The 24,386-nt window shown below is 35.7% G+C and overlaps 1 protein-coding gene across 3 annotated transcripts; it reads left to right on the top strand.

The window, feature by feature from the left end:
* Positions 1 to 24,386, top strand: LOC111031171 (protein ovo). 3 transcript variants are annotated; one of them, XM_022311001.1, is made up of 8 exons: positions 2 to 909; positions 13,412 to 14,691; positions 14,843 to 15,118; positions 15,194 to 15,448; positions 15,536 to 15,911; positions 16,357 to 16,481; positions 16,573 to 16,731; positions 23,821 to 24,386. In XM_022311001.1, exons 1-8 carry the CDS (start codon positions 579 to 581, stop codon positions 23,821 to 23,823), a joined length of 2,805 nt encoding a protein of 934 aa, XP_022166693.1. In that variant the 5' UTR covers positions 2 to 578; the 3' UTR covers positions 23,824 to 24,386. The 3 variants fall into 3 exon arrangements, with proteins under 3 accessions (XP_022166695.1, XP_022166693.1, XP_022166692.1); XM_022311003.1 differs by lacking the exon at positions 23,821 to 24,386 and having other exon boundaries at positions 1 to 909; positions 15,194 to 15,379; positions 16,573 to 21,228; XM_022311000.1 differs by lacking the exon at positions 23,821 to 24,386 and having other exon boundaries at positions 16,573 to 21,228.

A 24,386-nucleotide genomic window follows, 5' to 3' on the forward strand; every position in this document is an offset into this window, starting at 1 on the left:
GGTTCCCAAGCCAGTTCTTGCTTCTCCGCCGTCGCGTCCGTCAGACGACACGTCGATCGCCGCTCCGATTTCACCGACGTACCGTTTGGTCGTCCGTTGCATTATTATTATTATTATTATTATTATTATTAGAAGTAGTATTTTTTGATTTTGGTATTTATTTTTTCGAAAAAATATTATTATTGTGTAAGTTCGCTCGTTACGTCTTTTTTAATTTTTTTTTTTTAGTGCGTTTTTTTTCTGGTTTTTATTAATTTTTACTACCGCATACACATTACATATCAGTATCTGCCGTAGCCGTCGTCAAAAGTGTATTCCTAAAATATATCACACCGTCCCGGCGAAACGATTTAACATTATGAATCTGTTGCGGTGGTGTACGTGCCGCCGGCCCGCACTTTACGCACCTTACCGGCGCGGCTGACAGTGACACTTGTGGATACCACACTCGCTGACTTAACGGCTGATTTTCATTGCTGATTTTTTTTTTTGGAATTTGTTTCGTCTTCGTCGCGGAAAACATATTTGTGTCGCCACATCAACTCTGCCCGTGACCCAGCCGCCGCCACCAAGTCAAAATGCCGAAGATATTCCTCATCAAAAATCGGTTGCACCAGCAGCAACAGAAACTGCTGGAAAACCAAAAGGGAAACGCGCACGTTTCCTCCGACCCGCTGGTACAGTCGCTGCAAAATTATCACAACGATCATCACCATGACCGGCTACCGTCACCTCCTCCGCCGTTCATAAAGCACCACTATCAGCACCATCACCAACCTGCTCCGCCACCACCGCCTCCTGCACCAATAAGGCAGCATCTGCCGCCTCCACCACCGCCACCGCCGCCGCCAAAGCAGCAGCCGCAGTCCAAAGTCGTCCAAGAGTCACCGGTGCCGAAAACCCCACAAGGTAAGGCCCAGTCTGACATTTATTATCATCGTCATATCATAATATAAAATGTTCGTATATACACAAAATAATAGTGTCTATTGTCGCGATAACAAAATATAATTTTTAATAATATATTAAACTGCAGTACGCATTGTGTTAGGTGGTATATATAACGTGATGTACCCATGGGGTGCGTAACACCAGAACAGATAACCTAGAATCCGATATTTTCGATAAAATCATTTTTTTCTATAATATAACTAGTTATGCAATTAATTATCAAATCAATCATTTTCCAAAACAAATTATATTGTCCAGCGGACTGTTACAAGGGCCAATTTATTATTGGTTTTAAAATATAAATTCTACTGTTCTACTCTTAGGTAAATTATAAAATGTTAAATGAAACCACATTTTAAGCTGTTCTGCCTCTATACGCGCCTCATATATTATATCCGTATGTTAAGTATTTAGCGCAATATAATATTGTGATCTGTGTAACGGTAAAATATTTTTTCTCCGAACGCATTATTATTTTTTATAGGATTTTTTATAAGACTTTTTTCCTTTTTTTATGCTATGATATTATATACCACCCGCACATGAGATATTCGTGTCCAAGCTCGCACGCTCTAGGAACCATATAGTAATCGATCAGACTTAGACGTGGCGGTTGCTTGTGGCACCACGTATATTATTATATACTTGGAACGCAAAGGTTATTATACAACGTACTTCTATAGATATACTGTATACCGTGATCATAATATTTAACACACTAATAAATTGACTCGCGGCTGGTGCGCATGACCAGCCACTGCCTGTAGGGAAACTTAAACGCCCGATACGGGATTTCACATTTTGTAATATATGCAGTTATTCAAATTTCATTGTGATAATAATATGTAAGTTAGAGCCATACTCGAACATGGCTAATATTCAATTACGATGATTATTTCTACTCATTTATCGATGTATGATATTTTTTTTGTTATATCCGGACTTATAAAATAATTGCGAATTCGTTGAACGAAAATGTAAGCGCACTACGTTATAAGGCAATAATAATTCTTTCCAATTATCCAGTCATTATTTCTTTAAATAGTATTCTTAAGCGTTATTATAGTTTATACTTGTTTTTTTTTTGCTAAAAATGTTATTTCTTTCGAACATTAAAAAATATCTCTAATTTCGTTAATTCATTATAGTAATTGATTTACTTTTTGTGTCCTCTTATCGCATTCTTAGCTCCTAATCGACTATTGTAAAGGGCATCGTCTAAGACCTGACATCAACAGATAATATCGGTAAAACACATATTATACCTGCAGTATAGGTATTGTAACATTGATTACCTCGGTAAATTTATTTTGAATATTATAATGCATCCGTTGTAGGGTAGGATAGGGAATTATGAGGGGTGTTGAATCACGTCGTATACGGTAGCCTTGAGGCCTATTGTGTGTCTTTGAACCCGAAATCGATAAATCTGTGTTCGACCCCAGTTTTATTCATTACAAGTGGTCTTATACACTTGTTTGTGCATACATACTTATCTATTTATACCCTTTGTTTAGTAGGTGAATAATAGTGGCAGATGATGGTTCTTATAACCTCTGGTCTCCGCAGGCGTTTATAGACAATTTCTGAAGCGTGGACCGTTCCCGCAGCGAGCGATTGCAATGTGAGCCGGTAAAAAAATTTACAAAAAAAAAATATTTGGCAATTCACGTGTAATCCGATTTTGGCCACGCCTTGTACTTATACTCCTTTTATGTACCTGCGTGGTTCCACAATTTGGCAAGGATTTTTTCCCTTCACATTTGTATAGGTAGGTTCACTTATTAAATATAATGATCATCTAACGCCGTTTCAACTTGACGCGACTGGAGGCCAAAAGTCAAAACGTGAAATATAATATATACTTAAGTACATATTATAACCATACTTTTAAATATATTCTATATAAATAAGAAATAACATTTATCAAAACCAATACTTTATTGTATTATATTATTGAATCAATATAGTTATTATAAATTATCTTAATGACTTAAAATATTAATGTATGAATATTTATAATATTATAGCATAAAATTTAAACTTTAAATCGATTTAGGATAAATTGAGTTTGAAATAGTGAACCTCTAGTTTAATATTTCTTTTTAAAGAATTCAGAAACTATCGTGAAAACCATTTCATTACTGCAATGTTAAATCATTTTCGAATATGATGATAACTTAAAAAAAACAAATTTTATATTTATACCGATATATACTCGCTCGACATGGCCTTAGAACTAAAAGATGTAAGATTTAGTATATGCAAATAAACATTATAATTGCCTACTGTTTATGTGAACTGTAAATAAAATGTAAAATTTTAAATATTAGTAAAAGCATTACATATATCTAAGAATCAAACATGTAAATTTAACTTTCAAAAGTGCTAATATAAAATAAAATAAAATAATAGTGCCGTATATGTGTTTATTTCAATCTTGTTACTAGATATAGGCACTACAAAAGAAGACTATTGCCTATAATAAGTCTGAAAACGTATATAGTCTAGAAAAAAATATTTATTTTAAAATAAAAAAAACTGACAGGTACTAATTTTTTTCCATCGTGTTTCCGCCGCCGTTCAGAAATTGCTCATTAATTTAGCCAACACCAACAATATAATATTATACAGGTGTACATCATTATTTTCGGATACTATAAAAGAAAGTATACCGCGAAATCATATTACAAATCGGTAATGCGCATTCGTGTCACAAGATCGCTACCTATAGCATATTGGATGGACGTCTGGAACGGTATTAAAGCAGATGTTATTAAGCAAATGACTTACAATTTCCTTCTATAGATAAAAACCTGTTGTTCGGTCCCTAGATATAAATAATATATAATGTGCTATAGTGTGCCAGAACTTTCTTTGGATATCTTGGCTGTAGAATATACAATTTTTTTTGGCAAAGCCCGTGAAAAAACAATTCAACCCATATAATTTATTTGAACCAACGGGAAAAATCGTCTAAAATAAAAATAAAATCGCATTTCACGCAATTAACATTAATTTACAGTTAACATGTCTCTTATATACATATTTTTCAAGACAAAAATGCGAGAATGTTAATTCGTTCGTTTCCGCATTACAGATATTGACATATTATATGGTGCGTATAATATGCAGTAAACCTATATAATTTATCAATGATAAATATTATATAGTATAGTCGCCTCGAGAATAATTATTATCATCGCATCATCGTCATCGTCATCATCACCATCATTATTCTCGGGCTTGCGTTGTGTTCTGTTTCTCGTCAACGGAAAAACCGGTTATCTCGCATTCCCGTTACCCCTCCGCGGCCAACGCCGTCAATTTGATCGCGGGTCTCGATCACCGCTTTCCGGCACAGCATCTCCTCCGCCACGCCATCGACACTATACGGCACATATGATCCGAATACGACTTTTCGTGGGGCTTTCGGTTTCCGGCGACGGTTCCGGTCCCCGGACCCTGCGGCGACGGGGAGACGGCTAAACGGTACACAGAGAAACGAAAATTACGGCGGAATCAGAATACTGCTACATAGGTATACGTGTATGGTAGAAAAAAAATACAAATACAACTCCCACCGAGAACGCGCGAATTCGCGGCGCGGACGGAAAAATAATGAGAATTAAAAAATAATGTAAAAAAAAACCAAATAAAAAACAAGGTCAATTTCGTTTCGCTTCACGGGTCGTCATTACCGCGCGAGTTCAACGTTCTGGAAGACGCTCGGTTGGTCAGCAAACTGGCACAATGCGTTCCGACAATTTGCCCGGGTACACATGTATATATATATTTATACCTACGATAATTACCGACGTCGCAAAGTCGCGGTGGCGTGTCTTTCGGATTTTTTTCCTCCTCCGTCTTCTTCGTCTTCCTTCTATTTGGTTTTTTCGCTCGTTTTACACGCCTCCGTGATTTTTCCCATGGTTTATACATATATATATATATATATATATCGTGTACCTATACCTCTCTGCGACTGCTATATATACCCACTGTACGCGCAGTCGTCCATTGTTCCGCCGTTTTCTTCTGCTGCGGTTTTTCCGTCCCGCGTGCATCGTGATGTACATTATTTTTTATTCGCACGGAAACCGCTGTTCGGAAACCTCAATAACTATCCGTACGACAGCGAATTATTATTATAATACGCCTACGTGGGTACCACCCCACACCTGTGCCCGAACTCGGTGTTATCGAACTTTGCACCGGGTATGCGGTATACGGACGATTGAGCGCGAAACGTTTTCGAGACCAATCGCTGTCCTATCGGGACCGTAATAATGTAAAATAATTTATGTTCAACTATACGGTAGAACATTATGACATTGTTTTACGAATAATTTTACTGGTTACACGCAAGGTCGCAAAATACAACAGCGTGTGTGCGTGTGTGTGTGTGTGTGTGTGTGTGTGTGTGTGTGTGTGTGTGTGTGTGTGTGAGCGCATACGATTTAGATAACACAAATTGCGTATTGTTTTTTTTCTCTCCTCTTGCAAGAACGTCAACGTCGACTTGATTATATTGTATGGACGAGACGGGTCTGAATAGGTTGAATCGAAATTAAATTTTACGTAACGGTTTGCCAACCACCTTCACATAACTCGCACTGCGCCGAATACGATATTATCACATTGTTGTACGTGTGTTGGATTTGGAGGTTTTGTCTCCGTCGTCGATGTTATAGCCATATATTAAATTATTATTGTTTCATGGTCGCGTAAGGCCTTGCTGCAGGGGATATGTATTGGCGAGGTATGCACACTTCCGGAAACGCTCGGCGCCGACACAAGTTAGCGCAACGGTTTCAAACCTAAAATCGCGGAAAACACCTGCGCTGTATATTTTATAAACACAGTTATGTGCACGGCCATTGATGGGTGTATGTGTATAATATTATAATACTGTATAATATTATATAATATTGTGTTCTTCTCGAACGGTAATAAATATTTTTTTATCGTGACCATTTACATTATCATTGTTGAATTTATATATACGTCGAAATTGTTTTTCGAAAAATATCTCATGAATGGTTTACAATAAAAACCGTTTCCCCCTCGGACCCTTTTTATTACCGCCGCTCGCGTATACCGAATAAGGGAAAATGAAATATTATACACGATAAAATCATATTGTTCGGAGGGTGCAACAGCATTCTTCATACTCTTCCACTATATACGCTTACTCCCTCACTCTCTCTTTCTCTATCACTCCCTTTCTCTGCAGTTTATATCATTCCTTCGAAGGGTGACTGCCACTCATAACAGGTGAACAGTGAACACTGCTTAAGTTACAGGTGCCCAAAATCAGTGCTCCTATTGTCAGTGGTTCTCATGGTGTTTTCTAAATTTATCAAAGATGAATAGTCGGCGCATATTTTAACGACTTCATATTGTCTCCTTAATAATCCACTTTTGTATGCACACCATAAAAAAATTGTCTTTTGTATCCACCACCTTTGCATTACTTATGCCCATATTAATATGTAAATCTCGCCATAATTATCAGTTCACACATCATGATTTTATATTTAAATTCTTTAAGCACAATACCACAAATAAAATATTATTGTATAAATAAAAACATTTATTATTATTGTTCACTTCGTGAAAGATTAGTAAAACATGTATTATATCTAACCAATTGTGTATTAGTAAGTAACTATGAATGCAAATAGCTTAACATAAATGTATTGGTAATTGTCATGAATTTATTTATTTATGTTCTACAACTTGATACTTTATTTTTAAATCTTTTTGGGAAGAAATATTTACTTATTTTAAAATTATAACTCCACACTTAAATTCGTTGACTTCATAAGAATATGACATAGGTCCGTAAAATGATATAATAAACTCAATAGTAACTAAAACGATTGTTGTATAGTGGTGAATTTTTATTTCCTACATTTTCTATTTAACTATTTTCTATTATGTTATTAACTATTAAAACTAACTTGAACAACCAGTATTCTATAATTAGATGCAATAAGCAATCTTTAAGGTGATTGTATAAAAGATTTAATTTGAAATATAGTTTATTATATTTTTTAAACATTGAAATCTCTCCCGTTACAATCGACTGTAATGGAAATCGTGAAAAGTGTTGTTGCAATAATTAGGCTCTGCAAAAACTAAACACAAGCTTTCGTTTCAGCTATAGCTAATAATAAATTAATGACTATACTAAAACTATTAAACCGTTTAATTGTTTATTTATTTGTTCCAAATTATCAGACGTTTTGAAGCAAAAAAAATATAATACGACGTATGACGAGTACGTCATTACGGCTTTCACGCGCAAACCGTATGGGTATTAATTAATAGTGAAAAAATTAATAATTAATAACATATTTTTTAATCTTGAGCTATAAACGCGTTTATATTTATTATTAACGGTTTGTACTTATAGATGGCCGTTGTACCCATATAATAATATATTATGTACGAACACCGAGGTCTTGCACACACCGTTCACCTCGACAAACGGGACATGATCACATTAATCGTTTGGTCGACAAACGTGAACGTTATTTATATTGGTATCATAATGCGAGTAATGAGTACGGCAGTAGATATTTTAAGGAATTATTTTCAAGGCATAAAAAAAAATTCAGACCATCCATTGACGTCATAATATTATAATCATATTTATTTACTTCCTCACTTCGTGTTTGTGATGAATTGCAGGCAGAGTTGAAAAAGAAAAATACCCGTACCTATCTATTGTCTGTGCATACAATAATATTATGCTCTATGCCAGTGTGCCCTAAACTTTGTGTCATCTAGTTTGATTCATATTTCATACTGTAACTGCGCTATTCATCGAGTTCATTATTTATTGCGCGACTGTATGATGTGGTACAACCTGCATGATAATAATGTTATAGGTGACAGAAATCAACAAGTGTGCCTAGTAAACCCGCATTTGCCCGGTACAAGTGCTGTGGCAGGACGTATATAGCCTATGTCCTATATGATAATGATGATAGTTGAACGTCCCATCGCAGTAATAATGCAAATAATAATTACCCATCGTATAACCTTCGTCGTTCTCGTTGAAGAATTCAACCAGGCGATTTTGGCGAAAATCGCATTGCAAAAATCGATTATACAACCGTATGATAATAATAATAATAATAATAATAATAATGTTATGACTGACGTTATAATATTATTGACCGTACTTGCACATGGGGAAACTCGCTAGCCCCACCACCACCACCGGAACAATCGCTGCCGTGTCGGCGATGTGGCAAAAAACTATGGCGGCTTCGGAGGAGCGGCGAGCGAGGGGAAGTAGCGGCGGCGTGTAACGACGAACCGTACACAGCCACAGACGCAGCTCACACGACGTATAATATTGTATAAAATCGTTCTGAATATCACTGTTATAGCCGGCGGATTTCTTTTGTTTCCCCGCCCCGCGACGGTACATTATACATTTATTTATCTGTTTTTTTTTTATATATATATACATATAAAACTCTGTCCGTCGATCTCTATAATGTGTATACATATATAATAAATATATTTAATATATATATATATATATAATATATATATAATAGGTTCTGCGGCCGTTAGCCGACGGTCTACTGTATATAATAATATCATAGTGGCATCGGTTCGTAATGAACCTGAAACGAGTTTTACCTTGAAGTCTATCGAGGTGTGCCGGACAAAAACCTGACTGTACACGACTATTATACATAGGTATACGTATCGAGGGGGAGAAAGAGAGAGACCTCCGAACCGACCAATGCCACGACGACGACAACGGCGGCGACGACGTTAAAATACATATCACAATTTTTATTTATTTTTTATGTATAACGTCAAGTTCTTTTGACCGGCTCGTCGGACGTGCGTCACAATACAATAATAATATATATAATATTGCCCCCCCCCCCACAACCACCGAAATCACGACAATATTATGTAAACCGCGGTTAAGACACGTCTGGTCGCGCATTCGTCGTGTCGCGACCAGTAGGTACAATATTTTTGGAGCAATACTCGTCGATACTTGGTTTTTAGTATTTTCGCGAGGATTCGTGAAGCCGTCGGCGAAAAACCCCACTTACACGAGAGAAAATATAATTAAGAAAATAATTCGAGGCCGCGCGATTTTCAGCGAACGTTCGGGCGCAGGCAAAAGCGATCGCTAAATGCGTCTACCAACGACAGTATTAATAATAATAATAATATTATGGACATGACACGACATCGCGACTGGTGAGGTACGGCGGCGTCTCGAGGACAGACCGGAGAGCGTTTATACGTATAATAATATTATATACACTCAGAGACACGTATTATTGTACGCGTTATATCATATTGCTCTCTACCTATAGACGGTTACGTTTTTTCTCAAAAAAAAAAAAAAATAAATAAAAAATAAAAATCGTTATAAATAACAGAATATCCTTTATCCGGTTATAATGTTATATGCGTCCGTTGTTGCGGCCGAGGCCGTCGCCGTTCGGTGTCCTTTGGCGCGCCCGCCCACCCGCCCATCATCGCCGCGGCCACACTGCTAGCGGTTATATTCGTCTATACGTATCGTATATAGGTAGGTAGGTAGGTACTTATGTTATATATTATTGTGTGCATAATATTACGCTGCCGCAGACAGGACAATGGCACTGAAAATTTACGGCCGAAAACTATTTATAATAATATAATAATATCGTGTGTTATATTTTATTTATGACGCGTTTTGTATTATTGCACGTCATAGAAAATCGCGGACTACTCGCGGTGGAAAAAAAAATACATCAGCCATAATTTGCCTATTTATTTCAATCGACGAGTTTTTTAATGGTTTTTTTTTAGCATATAATACACATATAGGTTTTTATGATACGCTCGTGGCGCATAACGGGCGGCGTCTAAATTAGGTATAGCAGCCTACGTGGCGTAGCATGTTTTTTTAAAAATAATTTTCCTATACATCTCTGATCGTCGTACAAAGTTCGCTTATTGTCCGAGGAGGATGTAACTCCTCGCCGAGTCCAACGCCCGCCGCGTCTCAACAATATTACGACGTACACGAAACGTAATTTTCTAGGATCGAAGAAAATTACACACAGACATCATGTTTAGAGCAGTTATAGCGTCCTAACGAAGTCGCTTTACCTATTCTGCGAAAGATTCGCAAACAGGTACATTACTCTATGTGTAATATCGCACCCATCGCATGGCGCGGGGTTATGTAATTATTGTTCGACGCACTAGACAAACATTACACACCGAAAACCGAAAACGGTCGGCGTTATTAATTTTTTATTCAGGTATTTACCAGCGACCCGTAAAAAACACACACGACTTCATGTGTATGCGTCGCGCCTACGGCATCGTCCGGCTCGTCGTTTTGTCGCCCGACCATATTATATTATATACATACGCATGCACACAATATATACATTACAATACGCGTGTATGTAAGTGTGCATATAATGTGTGTGTGTGTGTATGTGTGTGTGTGTGTGTGTGTGTGTGACGGCGGCGTGTACCGTTATAATACGCGGCCGCTCGTCGTGCCCGGCGGAAGAGAAGAAGAGTGTGTCGTTCGCCATTATGATTTCGTAGTACAATAATAATAATAATAATAATATAATAACGTAATGCATAATGCGTGTACGGTTTTTTTTTCTTTCAGTTTTTAGTTTTATTTTGCCCTCTCTCGCAGAACGTCCGTCCCACGCGGGCCAAAAAACAAAAACGTAGTATAATTCACAGAATGAACATCAGTACACACGATCGCGGGACGACATACCCATAACGCCATAGACCTACGCGCCACTATTGCAATAATAATATTAAAATATTTAACATGGTAATAATATACGGGCGAGTAACACCCACATTCGTTTACTATTCCGTTTCCGTCGTCGGGCGGGAATATACCGTACGGTTGCGGCCAAAATCCGTCCAAGGTCGGTGTTTTAAAAAAAAAAAAAAAAAAACATTTTTCGGGGTTCTCGACTGCGCATAGGTACGCCGCGGTGGAGGCAGCGCCGAACATATTAACTCGTTGTATAATATACGCACACGAGCACGCGTGTCCCGTAAAAAAAAACGTATACCTAATAATAGGTACCTACCTATGTGTACGAAATATTCGCACTCGAGTCACGTAGGTATATATCGTCGATTGTGTCGTCCCGATTGGCGGCGGTGGCTGGCGCGCGGTGGTGGCGGTTTGATTTCGAATGGCGATAAAATTTAAATTATACGCGCGCACGTTATATACGTTCATACACACGCACACACGCACACAAGTGCACACACACACACACACACGCACACGCACACGCATGCGTACACACACACACGCACACATGTACATATATATATATATATATATATTATAGCTAGGCACCACCGTCTCTGTGCAGCAGCGCGCACGCCGCCGTCGGAGTATGATATTTTGTCCTTGGGAGATTTTAACGACCGACCATTATGTTGTAGCTGGCGCAGACGTGAACTTTGCCTTGAACTTGGTTAATGATTTGAAATTCAGCAAGTATTTCGCAGCACGGTTATACCTATATATACACACACACACACACACACACACACATATATATATATACCTATATAATAGCGTCGTGTATTGTGTACGCGTATATTATTATGATCACACACTGCACACACACGCTCGCGTACACTAACAAACTCGCTCTCCTACACACACACACACACACACACACACACACACACACACACACACACAAACTCATACACACGCGCACACAAAAGTACGTGTACACGTTTCGATGGTGTATGAAATAAAAAAATAAAACAAGTTTTGCCAGTCACGCTTTAAGATTTGTTCACACAAGCCACTCGTCGGCGGCATTGATTCGGATATACGTAGTCGTGAAAAACCGGCGAACTGCAGCCGTTGTGCTGCCTGCTGTACACCTACCCATACCTATATAATGTATATTATATATTTGAATATTGTTGTAAACGTAACGAAATTCAATGGCCGCGAAAATCCGATTTAATTGGTTACCGCTGAAAATTGTACGCTTTTTGCTCTTTCTGGTGTGCTGAAGTGAAATAAATAAAAAAAAAAAAACACGACCGTCACCATTACGGTGAATAATCTCCGAGGTAAATGTTGCGGGTCGGACACAGCTATATTATTAATATATACATACATATATATAATTATTGTATTATATATATAGTGTTTCTGTGCAGGCAACGGCCGAGTGCAACGACATTGATCGTTACGGTCGGCCGCGGTGGCTGGTTGGACGGTTTTTTCCGTTTTCCTTCCGTACCCAATACTTCTACACCGGAACGACGTTTATATATATACACGTGTACCTAGGTACTCGTAGATGACCCAGAATATTTCATTATATTATATAGATATAAGAGAGTTATAGAGCTATAGAGTTTTCACGTTAAACGCGTCCAAGTCGAACGACGCCGATTCGAATCGATGTATTATAATAATATATTATTATTATTGTTTTATACAGGCATTATTGGTGTATTATATTACCTGCTGTACACCAGAGAGTTTCGATATTGAAATACTGCGTTGTGAACGCAGCCTTATTTCTTGACAATCCGGTTAGAACCGTTCGTCCGGTACTCGTGACGCAGCCAAACCCGGTGCTGACTATCGTATTATTATATTATATACTGTGAGTGTATTTTATACTGCACGTCCTACTTCCACCGTGGCTCGTCTTTATATACGCAGAGGCCTCCGCGTGTTTCAACGAAAGTTCACACAAGACTTTGAGGCTCGTAAAAAATTTACGACCCGTTAATATGGAAACTGCGGTATATTTCATTGGACGTGATGATAATATTACATACGTAACGACGTGGCTTAAAAATACCACAAACGCTTTGTTTGACAACACATTTTTTACCCTATTGTTGAACGCGTGGATTGCTATCTGTGACCATTAGATGTAATGAGTCGGGAGGACGACTGTTGAACAATAATAAAACTCGGCCTTGTACGTCGCGCGTTGTTCCTTTTATTTGTCCCGTTTTGTTTGTGCTGTCTGACAATACAAAGACTGCTGGTCAAATACTGTTACAACGGCGATGTGAATTATGGTTTTATTGTAGTCAACAAGGGGTTCGTCGGTAACCCTTTTATATTTAACATGCGCGGCGGTTGTTTATCTTGGGGCGACCACGACCTTGTTGCTGTGTCGGCGCGGCATATAACAATTATCCTTGGACTGGAGACAAACAACAGTCTGGCAGTGGGTTAAAGGGTTTGGGGCGTCGCGCGTTACGTATGTTTGCGATGTTTAAAAAGGGATATTGAATATGACACGGTATACAGGTGCTTGTAATAACAGACCCACCATACGAATGACAATTGATTTGACTTTGGTTAGGCAAATTGTACCATGCAGTGATCTATTGTACGTTTAAACTAATTTATATTTATGTTTTACAGAGAAAAATGTCAACAAGAAAGATCCACTGCAGGACGACGATGAAGAGGTCGACCGAGTAAATTGTTTGGAGCGAGAATCACGAAATAGAGCAGAGTCTCCAAACCACCGAGTTAGTCCAAAGGTGTCGATTGAGACTCCTGCGCCGATCATATGTCCACCATCGCCTGACTGGAACCCACCGCCAAAAAGGCGATTCATATCCACGTCAGATGGCGATAATATACCATACGGTAGTAAAGATAGCTTGCAGGTCACCCATCGGCAATGTGAACCACCCCCTATCAAAGTCGAAGAGGAAGCTGTGGCTAGCCCGGAGGCTGAACCGAAGTTGCCCCCACCACCACCACCACCAGCACCAAAATGTCATCAGGTGTCCGTCATACAGAGAACACCGGCAGCCGTCAAATCACCATCTATCTGCCAGAAAAAAACAGTTACACAGTCTCCGAGCACTGTCCAAGAACCCGAACAAGACGCACCAATCGATTATCATGTGCCCAAAAAGGAAGAAGATTTGGAATTGGACATTGTTCGAGCCATCAAAAACAAATTCACTATTACGCTACGAGGACAGTTAGTTTCAGCACCAAATGGTATTATCACTGCCGCTGCCGGTCGTGGAAGGAGCAGTGGTGGTCAACAAGGTGGAGGCGGTGGGGGAGGTACAAACGGAGGTAGTACCAACTCTAGTTCAAACCGCGGTTCGTCATTGCATTCGTACACACTCGGTGGTGGCGGAGGCGGTGGTCCCACCGGCCTTTTGGGCAGTGGAGGCGGGGGAGGTGGCATGGCCCCAGGTGGTGGAGGCATGAACCCCGGCGGCAACGGCAAGCATTTCGGCGGACCAAACAGTCCTGTGTCGCTGCCGCCCTTTCACGAGAGCCTCATAAAATCGGGTGGCAATTGCTACTCCGCCCAGTACAACAATCAATATCATTTGATGATGACCGAACAATTGTGTTTCAATAACAACGACACAGGTCAAAATCCTGTGGCTGGTGGTGGTGGCCCTTTCTCCATTGGATTGGAAGGTCCACCGAAACAATATTCAATGTTACAAAATGCTTCATCGTTAGGCATAGACATTAAAGAGGACGACTGCGAAGATCTGTCAAGCTACGTAAAAGAAACAAACGGTTTCGACACATTGATGGCTGATTCTGAAAATGGCACATCCAACGATCCTTTGCAGTTCACTGCTACTCTTACTTTCGCAGGCCCTACGGACCCCGACTTCTTAGACAGCCTCAACGACGCCGCTGAATTGTTCTTCAAAGAGGTAAATTTATGAATATATATTTTGGTTTTTAAAAAATGACATAATTGTATCACGCTAACAACCGTACTTGCAATGCATTATGATTAATAATACTAATAGTGCATTAATGCACATAATGATTATCAGTATTTTAATATAATTTCTTTTTCAGCCCCAAGAGTGCATTCCTCCTTCACTCGTCGAACAACCTCTACATATGTTTAATGAACATAGAAACGGGTTTTCCGAGTCACAATCGGAGAAGCGCAATTATCTACAGCAGCAGGTGAACAACAACAATAACGGACAGCCAGTACCATGTAGAAATAGCTATGGAAGTTATGATATATCAAAAGACAGATTATCACAAAGCAGTTTTGAAGACTCCAACCAACAACTGCAACAGTTACAAATACAAGTGCAATTACAACAACCACAAAACGTAGACGTAAGCATACCATTAGTCTAATTTCTCCAACCCCTTACCGTGTATCCAAATCGTTATAACCTTTCATTGTTTTAGGCTTGTGGACAGATGATGTTGTCACCGGGTTTATCGTCGTTAGAGATGGACTCAAATACCAGCATGTCGGCACCATCACCTGCTAGCGTCAGTATGGATGGTACAATGTCCTCACTTACGCCACCGCCTCAAAATGGCAAAGATTCCAGTAATTCCGCTTTGGATGTCAGAGTACTGCAACATAGGGTGAGAAAGACCACCCCACCCGTAGGGAAACCTCAATATTCTTCTTTCTCCAGTAAATCGATGGCAAAAGTACATATTGTTCTTTGATATATTTCTTTATTCCCTTAAACCACCCAGGACTCATTGTGTGTACTCATATTCAATTATTATTTACAGCTCGGCCTTCCTAATGACTTGCCATTCGAGTTTGTTAACGGTGGCCACGGCATTAAGAACCCATTAGCCAATCACGACACTCTACCACCACCACCACCACCATCAATGCTAATTAGAACACCAGAGCCAGAGAGGAGCAATACTTCAGTAGCTCCAGCAACTATCGTATCAATAAATACTACTCCCGAACCAGTCGAAACAACCAAAAACGGTTCAAAGTTCTGTTGCAACCTGTGTTCCAAGACATTCAACCTACAGCGTTTGTTAAACAGACACATGAAATGTCACAGTGACGTCAAACGATACCTTTGTACGTTCTGCGGAAAGGGTTTCAATGATACGTTTGACTTGAAACGACACACTAGAACACATACTGGTACGTTCATTATGTATTTAGAAATATGCAATCAATAACAAGTCTAGGATTTATGATAGGGTTGAATATTATTTTTGAATTGAAAAATAAATAAAGATAGTTGGTTTCACTTTTTGAACAAAAAAGAAAAAACAATCTATTTATAAAGTTATTCGTTATAACTAATAGCAATACAATTGCATAATATCTAAGACATAATTTAAAATCAATGATAATATTATTTTTAATATCAGCTATGACTTATGAGCCACCTAAAGATTTACAATGTAAATTTGTTTTAGAGTTATTATTTTATAGTCGATCTGTAATATTTTAAAACAATTTAAATTAGTTATGTAAACGAAATAAATTCAAACATTCCGATATTTAAAAATCTGTAAACTCGATTATTTCCTCGAATAAAATTGATTAACCACATGAATTAATAAGTTTTTTCTATCAACAGGTGTCCGTCCTTACAAGTGCAATCTGTGTGAGAAATCGTTCACCCAACGTTGTTCACTTGAATCTCACTGCTTGAAAGTGCACGGTGTACATCATCAATATGCTTACAAAGAGAGAAGGACAAAGGTACTTTACATTATCATGCATTTATGCCAGTTATAAATTCAGCAGATGTCATAATATTTACAGTATTTAACGTATATGTTTTTCATTGCAGATGTACGTTTGTGAAGAATGTGGACACACCACCAATGAACCTGAAGTTCACTACATTCATCTCAAAGAGAAACACCCGTACAGTCCGGCGCTGCTCAAGTTCTATGACAAGAGACACTTCAAGTTCACAAACTCAAACTTTGCCAACATGTTGCTTCAAGTACGCACCTAATATTGGGCTGATTGCAATCATATTGCTAGACTGACCAAAATGTTAATCTATTTTAACAAATAATTTTAATTACTTACACTACGTAGAACTTAATTTTTTTAATAACATTTATGCTGTATCATTGTCGTTCAGGAAAAAAAATTAGGTAATAATTCGGAGTAGAAAATATCCCCGCTTAAATATCTCTTACCATTTTGTAACGTCTCAATTGAAAAATATTTTTGTATTACAATTTAAAACCCATTTTACCGATTTGACTCTATATAGTATTTTAAGTTTTTAAGTAAGCCTCTCAGTTATTATTATGGTTGGCCAATATATAATGTATGGTTCTAAGCACAAAAATCTTTGAAAATCCGCACTAATTTTATGTCAGGGTCTCTGTACTTTTTTCGATTTTAACTATGCTTTGTGGATATGGGTGTTCGTAGATAAACCTATGAAATTGAAATACGAATTGAATAATAATAACAATACTAGAAGCACTTATAGTATAACTATACTGTTCTTTATTATACAATTGAGAGTATTTTATACAACGGTTCAATTCCATAATAAATTATTTTTAGGTATAATATTATTATTGTTAATTATACCTTTATAATTATAAACATAAATTAATATGGAAACTTTTTGGTTATCTTAAACTCCAAATCCACAAGACTGTTATAATCGACTACTATTGTACGGGTAGAAACTGAGACATATTTGTTAGTTGTTAGTGCTAATTTTCAAAACACACAATATAATCTTTAATATTTCATATTTTTCCTGAAAAACTGTTTTAATTTATGAAAAAAGTATAAAAATATTGGCCTAAGTTTAGCCTGACATAATTGTTATGTGGATTATATTGATTGGTGTAAACACCATTTCTTCGATTGTGTTCGAATATATTAAAAATTATTTCTGTAGCAAGGAATAGATAACATCTAATAGTTAATTTTTGGGCGTAATTCAATTATACGAGTAAATGTGGGAAAATTAAATTGTATTTTAAAGATTTGTTCTTAATTTTAAACCGTACCAATTTAACAAAAAAATTAATTAATTACCAACATTTTAAAATTAATTTTAGAGGTTTTTAAGCGAATTCTTTCAATAATAATTATTAACTAATGGTCATTGCAATCACTTCGCTTTAACAATTGTATGCTTTGTGGTATTTTTAAGCAGTGCAAAACGTAGATAGTGTAAGTCTCAGAAAAATTACTAACCAAATATTCAATTTTTTATACAAAATGTATAATAAAAGTGCATGGGCGGATGTTCGGTTACATTGTGGATGGCTTGAAATGTTTACTTAACATAGAACCACAGAGAAGTTTCAATTTATTGGACTTTATGAGTGGGTTTAACTAATTTTAGTGGGCTTAGCCTCCGTACCCAAGTCGTTACCAATATCCGCCGGTAATAATGGTGATGGTAATTTGGTAGTTATAAGATGTACCTATGTATGATCTACTGCGGTTAAATACAAATTTACTACCCCTATTCATATATTTATGGACAAAGGTTCATAGATAAAATAATACATTTTCTCAAAATAAGATGAATATGATTTCAGCATCATTAAGGAATAATCCAATCATTCAGCCACAGTCGTAAACCATACCGTTTAAAATGACGGAAAAGCTGTTATTTTCTTTAATCTATGTTAGAGGAATAGTTGGGAGACTAAAATGTCCAACAAGTTCAAACAAATTTAAGTACCATTTCCATCCGGATCCATATCTAAAAATTTGAAATTCTGAGTGATGAGATGTACAATTTTTTTTTATCAGAAAGATGACTAATAATACAATTTCAGTACCTACCTTCTTAAATATTAGGTATTGGGTAATATATTTTTCAAAAATATAATCATTACAAAGTGGGGCAAAGCCCCTTAGCCAGATCTGGACCCACGCCTGTTCCTACCAAATTTCTATCAAAAGTATTTATCTACTTAGCTAAGACCTTCGATTAAGTACAAGTACCTTATACTTAACTATTAACATATAGTTAAAAATATTCCTGTATTTTAATAACATAGTTTTTTTTTCCAAATAATGTTTGTTTTTTTGATACACAATATTATAAAATATAGTGTGTAGTTTTCGATTGAAACATTATTGTGTTGAAGTTAACGCACCTTCATACATATCGTCCAGTGACCTTTTGGTCGGGCCTTACTCTGCTCCACCGCCGATCTAATTGTAGGACCAATCACTCATTACGAAAAATGGGTCAACCCATAAAAGAGACTTTTAAATTGTTTGGTTTACGCACCATGGTATTCATAATTTCTTTTTTTGCTCCCCTCTGACTTTTATTAAACTAAAGCCGTATACGCTTTTGCATGAAAATATTATCACATATTATTCAACAATACCTAATATTATAAGTTTGTATATTATAGTGACATTTTGTTTATGCAGTATTAAGTTAAAGCACCGGCCAGTACAGGTATATCTGTCCCCCAAGCTTTAAGATCTTCGCCAAAATTAAACTTTCCCATTTAAACTATTAGGTACACCAAATGACATACTTATCTGTAGTTATAAATTACATAGTTTTGCAAAACAACGTTGTGACCAATAACTGGTTTTCACTTTTACCTATTACGTCCACTAACAAAATTTAATTTTCTATAGAGCCCAAAAGAGTTTTGAAAAATTTAAATGCATTAAGACATTCAATACTTAAGTTACTAAAACTATAGTAGGTAACTTCAATTTAAGTTCTACGTAATTTACATATTATACTCTGAATATATTTTAGCGTTCCACTTGAACATTTTCGGAGTCATTTAACATTTCGGCGGTAATATGCCTTGCTGGTCGGTTTGATGTACGAGAATGTGGTTAAAGTGTATAAGTGTTAAAGTATCTGTATAATATTTGTCAATTTCACCAAGAGTGCTTGGGGGTAAAGAGTTCAAATCATTATATTGTATTATAACAAAGTTACGATAAACCTTATTAATGGCATATTTTGTGAGTATAAGTCATATTATTCGGATCAGTATAGGCTACAGTAGTCGTGACAGTCGTTCCATCTGTGATTTTTATAGTTTATTATTATTCAAAGATTTATTTTTATTTATTCATACAGCATTTCAAAGAAATAGATACTAACATTTAACTTAATATGGACAGAGATATTAGTGATATTTTGATTTAAAAAAACGAGATGGAACTATTACCACTCATGTAGTCATGTCCAGTCCTTTTAAATATTTATCGGAAGTGTGTTGAAAGTTGTTTTTGAATGAGAGTATAGTATATGTAATTCAGGCTCGACACATCGTTCAGTCGTTGATATTGTTGTTTTCTAATAGAAATGTTGATATTACATTATAATATAACATTGTGTTGTTTGGATTTTGTAAATAATCATTACTATATTGTTAAATGTAGTTTTAATTTTAGAGTTAAGTAGTATTTATTAGACACACACTCACATGCGCACTCACATATTTATACCTAAATAATATACACGTTTACTACCTATGTATATTGTGCTTAGTTTATAATGTTAGTTTTAAGTAATTATTAGGTACAAAGGTGAAACAGATCAGCTTAGTGATTTGTATTATTATTTATTAACAGTAATAATTATGATCGTTCATATAATAAGGTACCTATACCTATATTTATGTAATTATCATAATGTTACTACAACGGGTGATTTAGGCAATTATTATTTTTTTTAATATAATTTTTTTTACTTTTATAACCAATGACAGTTCTAATACCTACAGTATTACTCCTATCCAAACGTCTGTGTTTCGAAATTTTCGTATGTTTCGGATATTATTTTGATGTATCGGAGTGCGGCGCCTATAATAATACGGTCTTTGGTTGCCTCATTATATGGAATCCAATGTTCCGGAAGGTCGACTGTATTACGTTAAATGCACATAGTATATATTATTTGATACATTTTGTACATACATTTATTGTAAAACAATAAGCGAACGCATTTAGGTACCTACCTATACTATTACAGTGGTTTTAATTTCTGATAGTGGAATTCCTAGTTACACAGATTTAATTATAAACGAAACAAAGCCTGTATATACATTTATAAAGAAAAAAAATACCTCATACCACAGTCGTTTTGAGCATAAATATCACCATAAATATGGTGAGATGCTGCGGGTCAAACCATAAATTATAACTATCGAGCACGATAAGCTCCATCCGAAAGATGGCATCACATTAACCTGCGAAAGACCAATAAAACACTGATGTACAGGTCTAACGATTAACGGCACTGCTTTTGGTATATGGGCTCTCATTAGACAATAATATATGTTATGATATAAATAACGTGTAAATAAAATTATATATAGATGTTTTTTTAAACATATCGATGAATAGGATTGTGTAGAGTAATATTATGTATAGTATTTAAAATAAATCACTTTCGGGTCGGGTAGTGATATCCTAAAGTATTTTTTTTTTACCTCAGTGGACGGAAAATAAATTATTTATATATCATGTTAAATTATACGATAATAATATTTAAGTACAATTATAGTATAAAAAAGTATAAAAAAATTTTTTTTTTTAAATTGGGAAAGGAATTTAATATTTTTTTCTATAGTTTTAGATACTTAGTATATTATTATATATTTATATGTAATACTATAAACATAAACCTGTGATACATTTAAACTTATTCTTATACACGTCCTAACTGTATTAATTGTATTATTATTATTATTATTATTATTATTAATTATTATTATTATCATTAAATTATTATTATTATTATTATCATTATTATTATTATTATTATTATTATTATTATTATTATTATTATTATTGTCTTAAAATTAAGTAAACAATATTATTTAGTTTGTAGGACATTTTTACATTTTTACGTTGTACTTTCTAAGTTATTTTAATAATATACATTTTTATAAAAATATATACATTTATACATTATAAATATTACTTTTTTTTTCGATTATCAAACAAGTGGTATGTAGAAATTAACGCGACATCATAACTCTTTTTATAAACCATAATCATGGAAAAATTACAACACCAAATATGTGGAATTATCCTCAATCTTAATCCGCATATGGATATTTTATTCACCACCAACTCAATTTGTATTGCTAATAAAATAAATGACATCATAAGAATAATGTGTACACGAATAGTGAAATTCAACTCTGGTTAGTATAATGGTAAATAGTTAGTAGGTATTGTAATTCAATAATAAAAAGACGTTGGTTGGTTTATTTTAAATTTTGTACTAATTTACAATTTTATTTATTCCCAAGAAATTGTGTTCATATAATATGTAAATACTACTCTTGGTCGAAAAAGTGTACACCAACACAAAAGATTAAGTTATAAGCTCGAACATAAACAATCGTTTTATATTAAAGTGTATTCTGGTCAACGAATAACAGTAAAATGGATAGGATGTGTTGTACCTATATGATTAAAATTTATTTATTTTTATATTTTAACTACAAACAATGTTCATAAAAAAAACACTATTATAAATGGCTGATCAGATATTTGCTTTAAAATATTGGGTTTTTTATCCCTCGTACACTGTATCACAATTCTTATTCTGAAAGGTAATAATCATAATTTAGAAGTATAGATATGTAGTATCTAACTAGATTAGTATCCAATATCTAAATATAAGGTAATAGGGATGAACTTGTGATGTTTATGTCAAACTGACAAGAGTAGTCTACGTATAAATATTATATGATATAAAGTATAGAGTTTAGTTATAGGTATTATTATTAGCATTAATAAATTTTTTCCTATCAATAAGTTATTAATGCACAATGCAATGCATGAAGGTGCTAAAAAAATATTATGGTTTCTAAGTTGGTAATTAATAAATATGAGAAGTTTAAATGGACGAAAAAAGCGAATCGTTGATAGGTGATCATTGTAGTTGGTATTCAACTAGCGTTTATCTTTTTTTCCACCGATAAAAATAAGAACAAATAAATAATATATAGGTACCGACGACTTATACTGTCTTTAATAATATGTGTGGAAGATAAATGGTCGTAGTACGTACCGTTGTGTTGTATATTGTTTAAAACTTTTTGTAGTATGTTCTGTTTTGTCACGATAAGTGGATAGCATCGTGTGATGTAAACAAAAATAATATGAAAACTTTTGAAGCAACTCGTTTGTTATTAGGGTTTGTTCGTATAGTTTTAAAAATGTTGATCAAATAATTGTCATGGTGTTATATGTTTTGTCCATGAACACATCTTGTGAGTAGAAGAAACGGTTAAAACCAAAAGCGTCATAAGTACAATCCAAACCTATTCGTTTGTTCGGAAATATGGCACACTCTCTACTGTTTAGAACTAATAGAAGTAATTTTAGTGCGATTTTGAGTTGGTATGATCTCTGAGCGATTTGAGCGAAACTATATGAAACATAAACAAAAAAAGGAAGTTTGTATACTATTATATGGACTGTAACTGTAAAATATCCGAACATTTGTTGAGCAATTTGGGCACAGTGAAAAGAAGAAAATATTGAAAAGTTGTATTACGACGTATGTCACACAAGTACACTACACCCACACTCACCCTCACCCACCAAAAGTGGATAACTATACCGTTCAATTTGTACGAAAAAAAACCGCAGTAGTTGGTTTATACTGTTTATAAGTATATTATAATAGTCCATACCCACGTATATGCAGATAGCGATGGCGAATGTTTCTATAACAATATTATTATTATCCTTGCTAATAATACCTATTTAACAATATTACGATGTCCCATAAGCTATACGCCTTATAATATGAGTAATACTCATGGCTTAAACATACTAGGTTATTGCAATAGTACCCTCACTTAATCATTGATCACGTCAAGGAATTAAAATGGCAGCCTAAGGAGACGACCTATACTTAAGCTATGGACTGTACCCTTACATTGCCATTTTATTTTGTTTGATAACAATATATTAGGCCTATGTGCAATAACTTTGTATATTTAACCCATGATAATACTTGTATGCTTAATATTGAAATTGCTTTGAAAATGAATTAAAATTTAACATTTTGTTTTTGTTTGTTTCCGTGCAGTGATGACTGACTCTACTATTCCCTTCAATTTAACGGTCCAGAACACTATATGTGCATACAGGAGAACAGCAACACGCAACAATGAAATCGCAAGCTCAGAGCTGTCTCTCCCCACCAGCTGACCGCTCGGCGATAGGTCATAAAATCATGCTCCACTCCATGGATATACCACAAATGCAGGATAATGTTTACCCGGGAACCGAAGTCTGAAGTTATCTGCCGGACAGATGCGGCAGAAACACGTCCACCGCCGGTGGGAATTGGGAATAATCGGTAAAACGTTTCCGGCCATACATAATATATTCACTGCGGATATTATATTGTAACCAGACGGACAATGCGCGGTATAATATATATGTGCCCCCGCCTATACATATAATTATACCTACAACCGTGGTATAGAGCATAAATATGTAATACGGCGGCACACGAGCAAAGTACTTGGAGCTGAAAATGGTTTGCTCCGTGAAACCAGCTTATGCCAAGGCCATATACGGTGGTATTATGGTCCTCATTCAGGAGAACAATGGACTGTCATAATGTCGACGGTTTGACATGTTGAATTT

Source organism: Myzus persicae, unplaced genomic scaffold (assembly GCF_001856785.1).
Source record: "Myzus persicae strain clone G006 unplaced genomic scaffold, MPER_G0061.0, whole genome shotgun sequence".
In the NCBI taxonomy this organism is placed as follows: Eukaryota; Metazoa; Arthropoda; class Insecta; order Hemiptera; family Aphididae; genus Myzus; species Myzus persicae.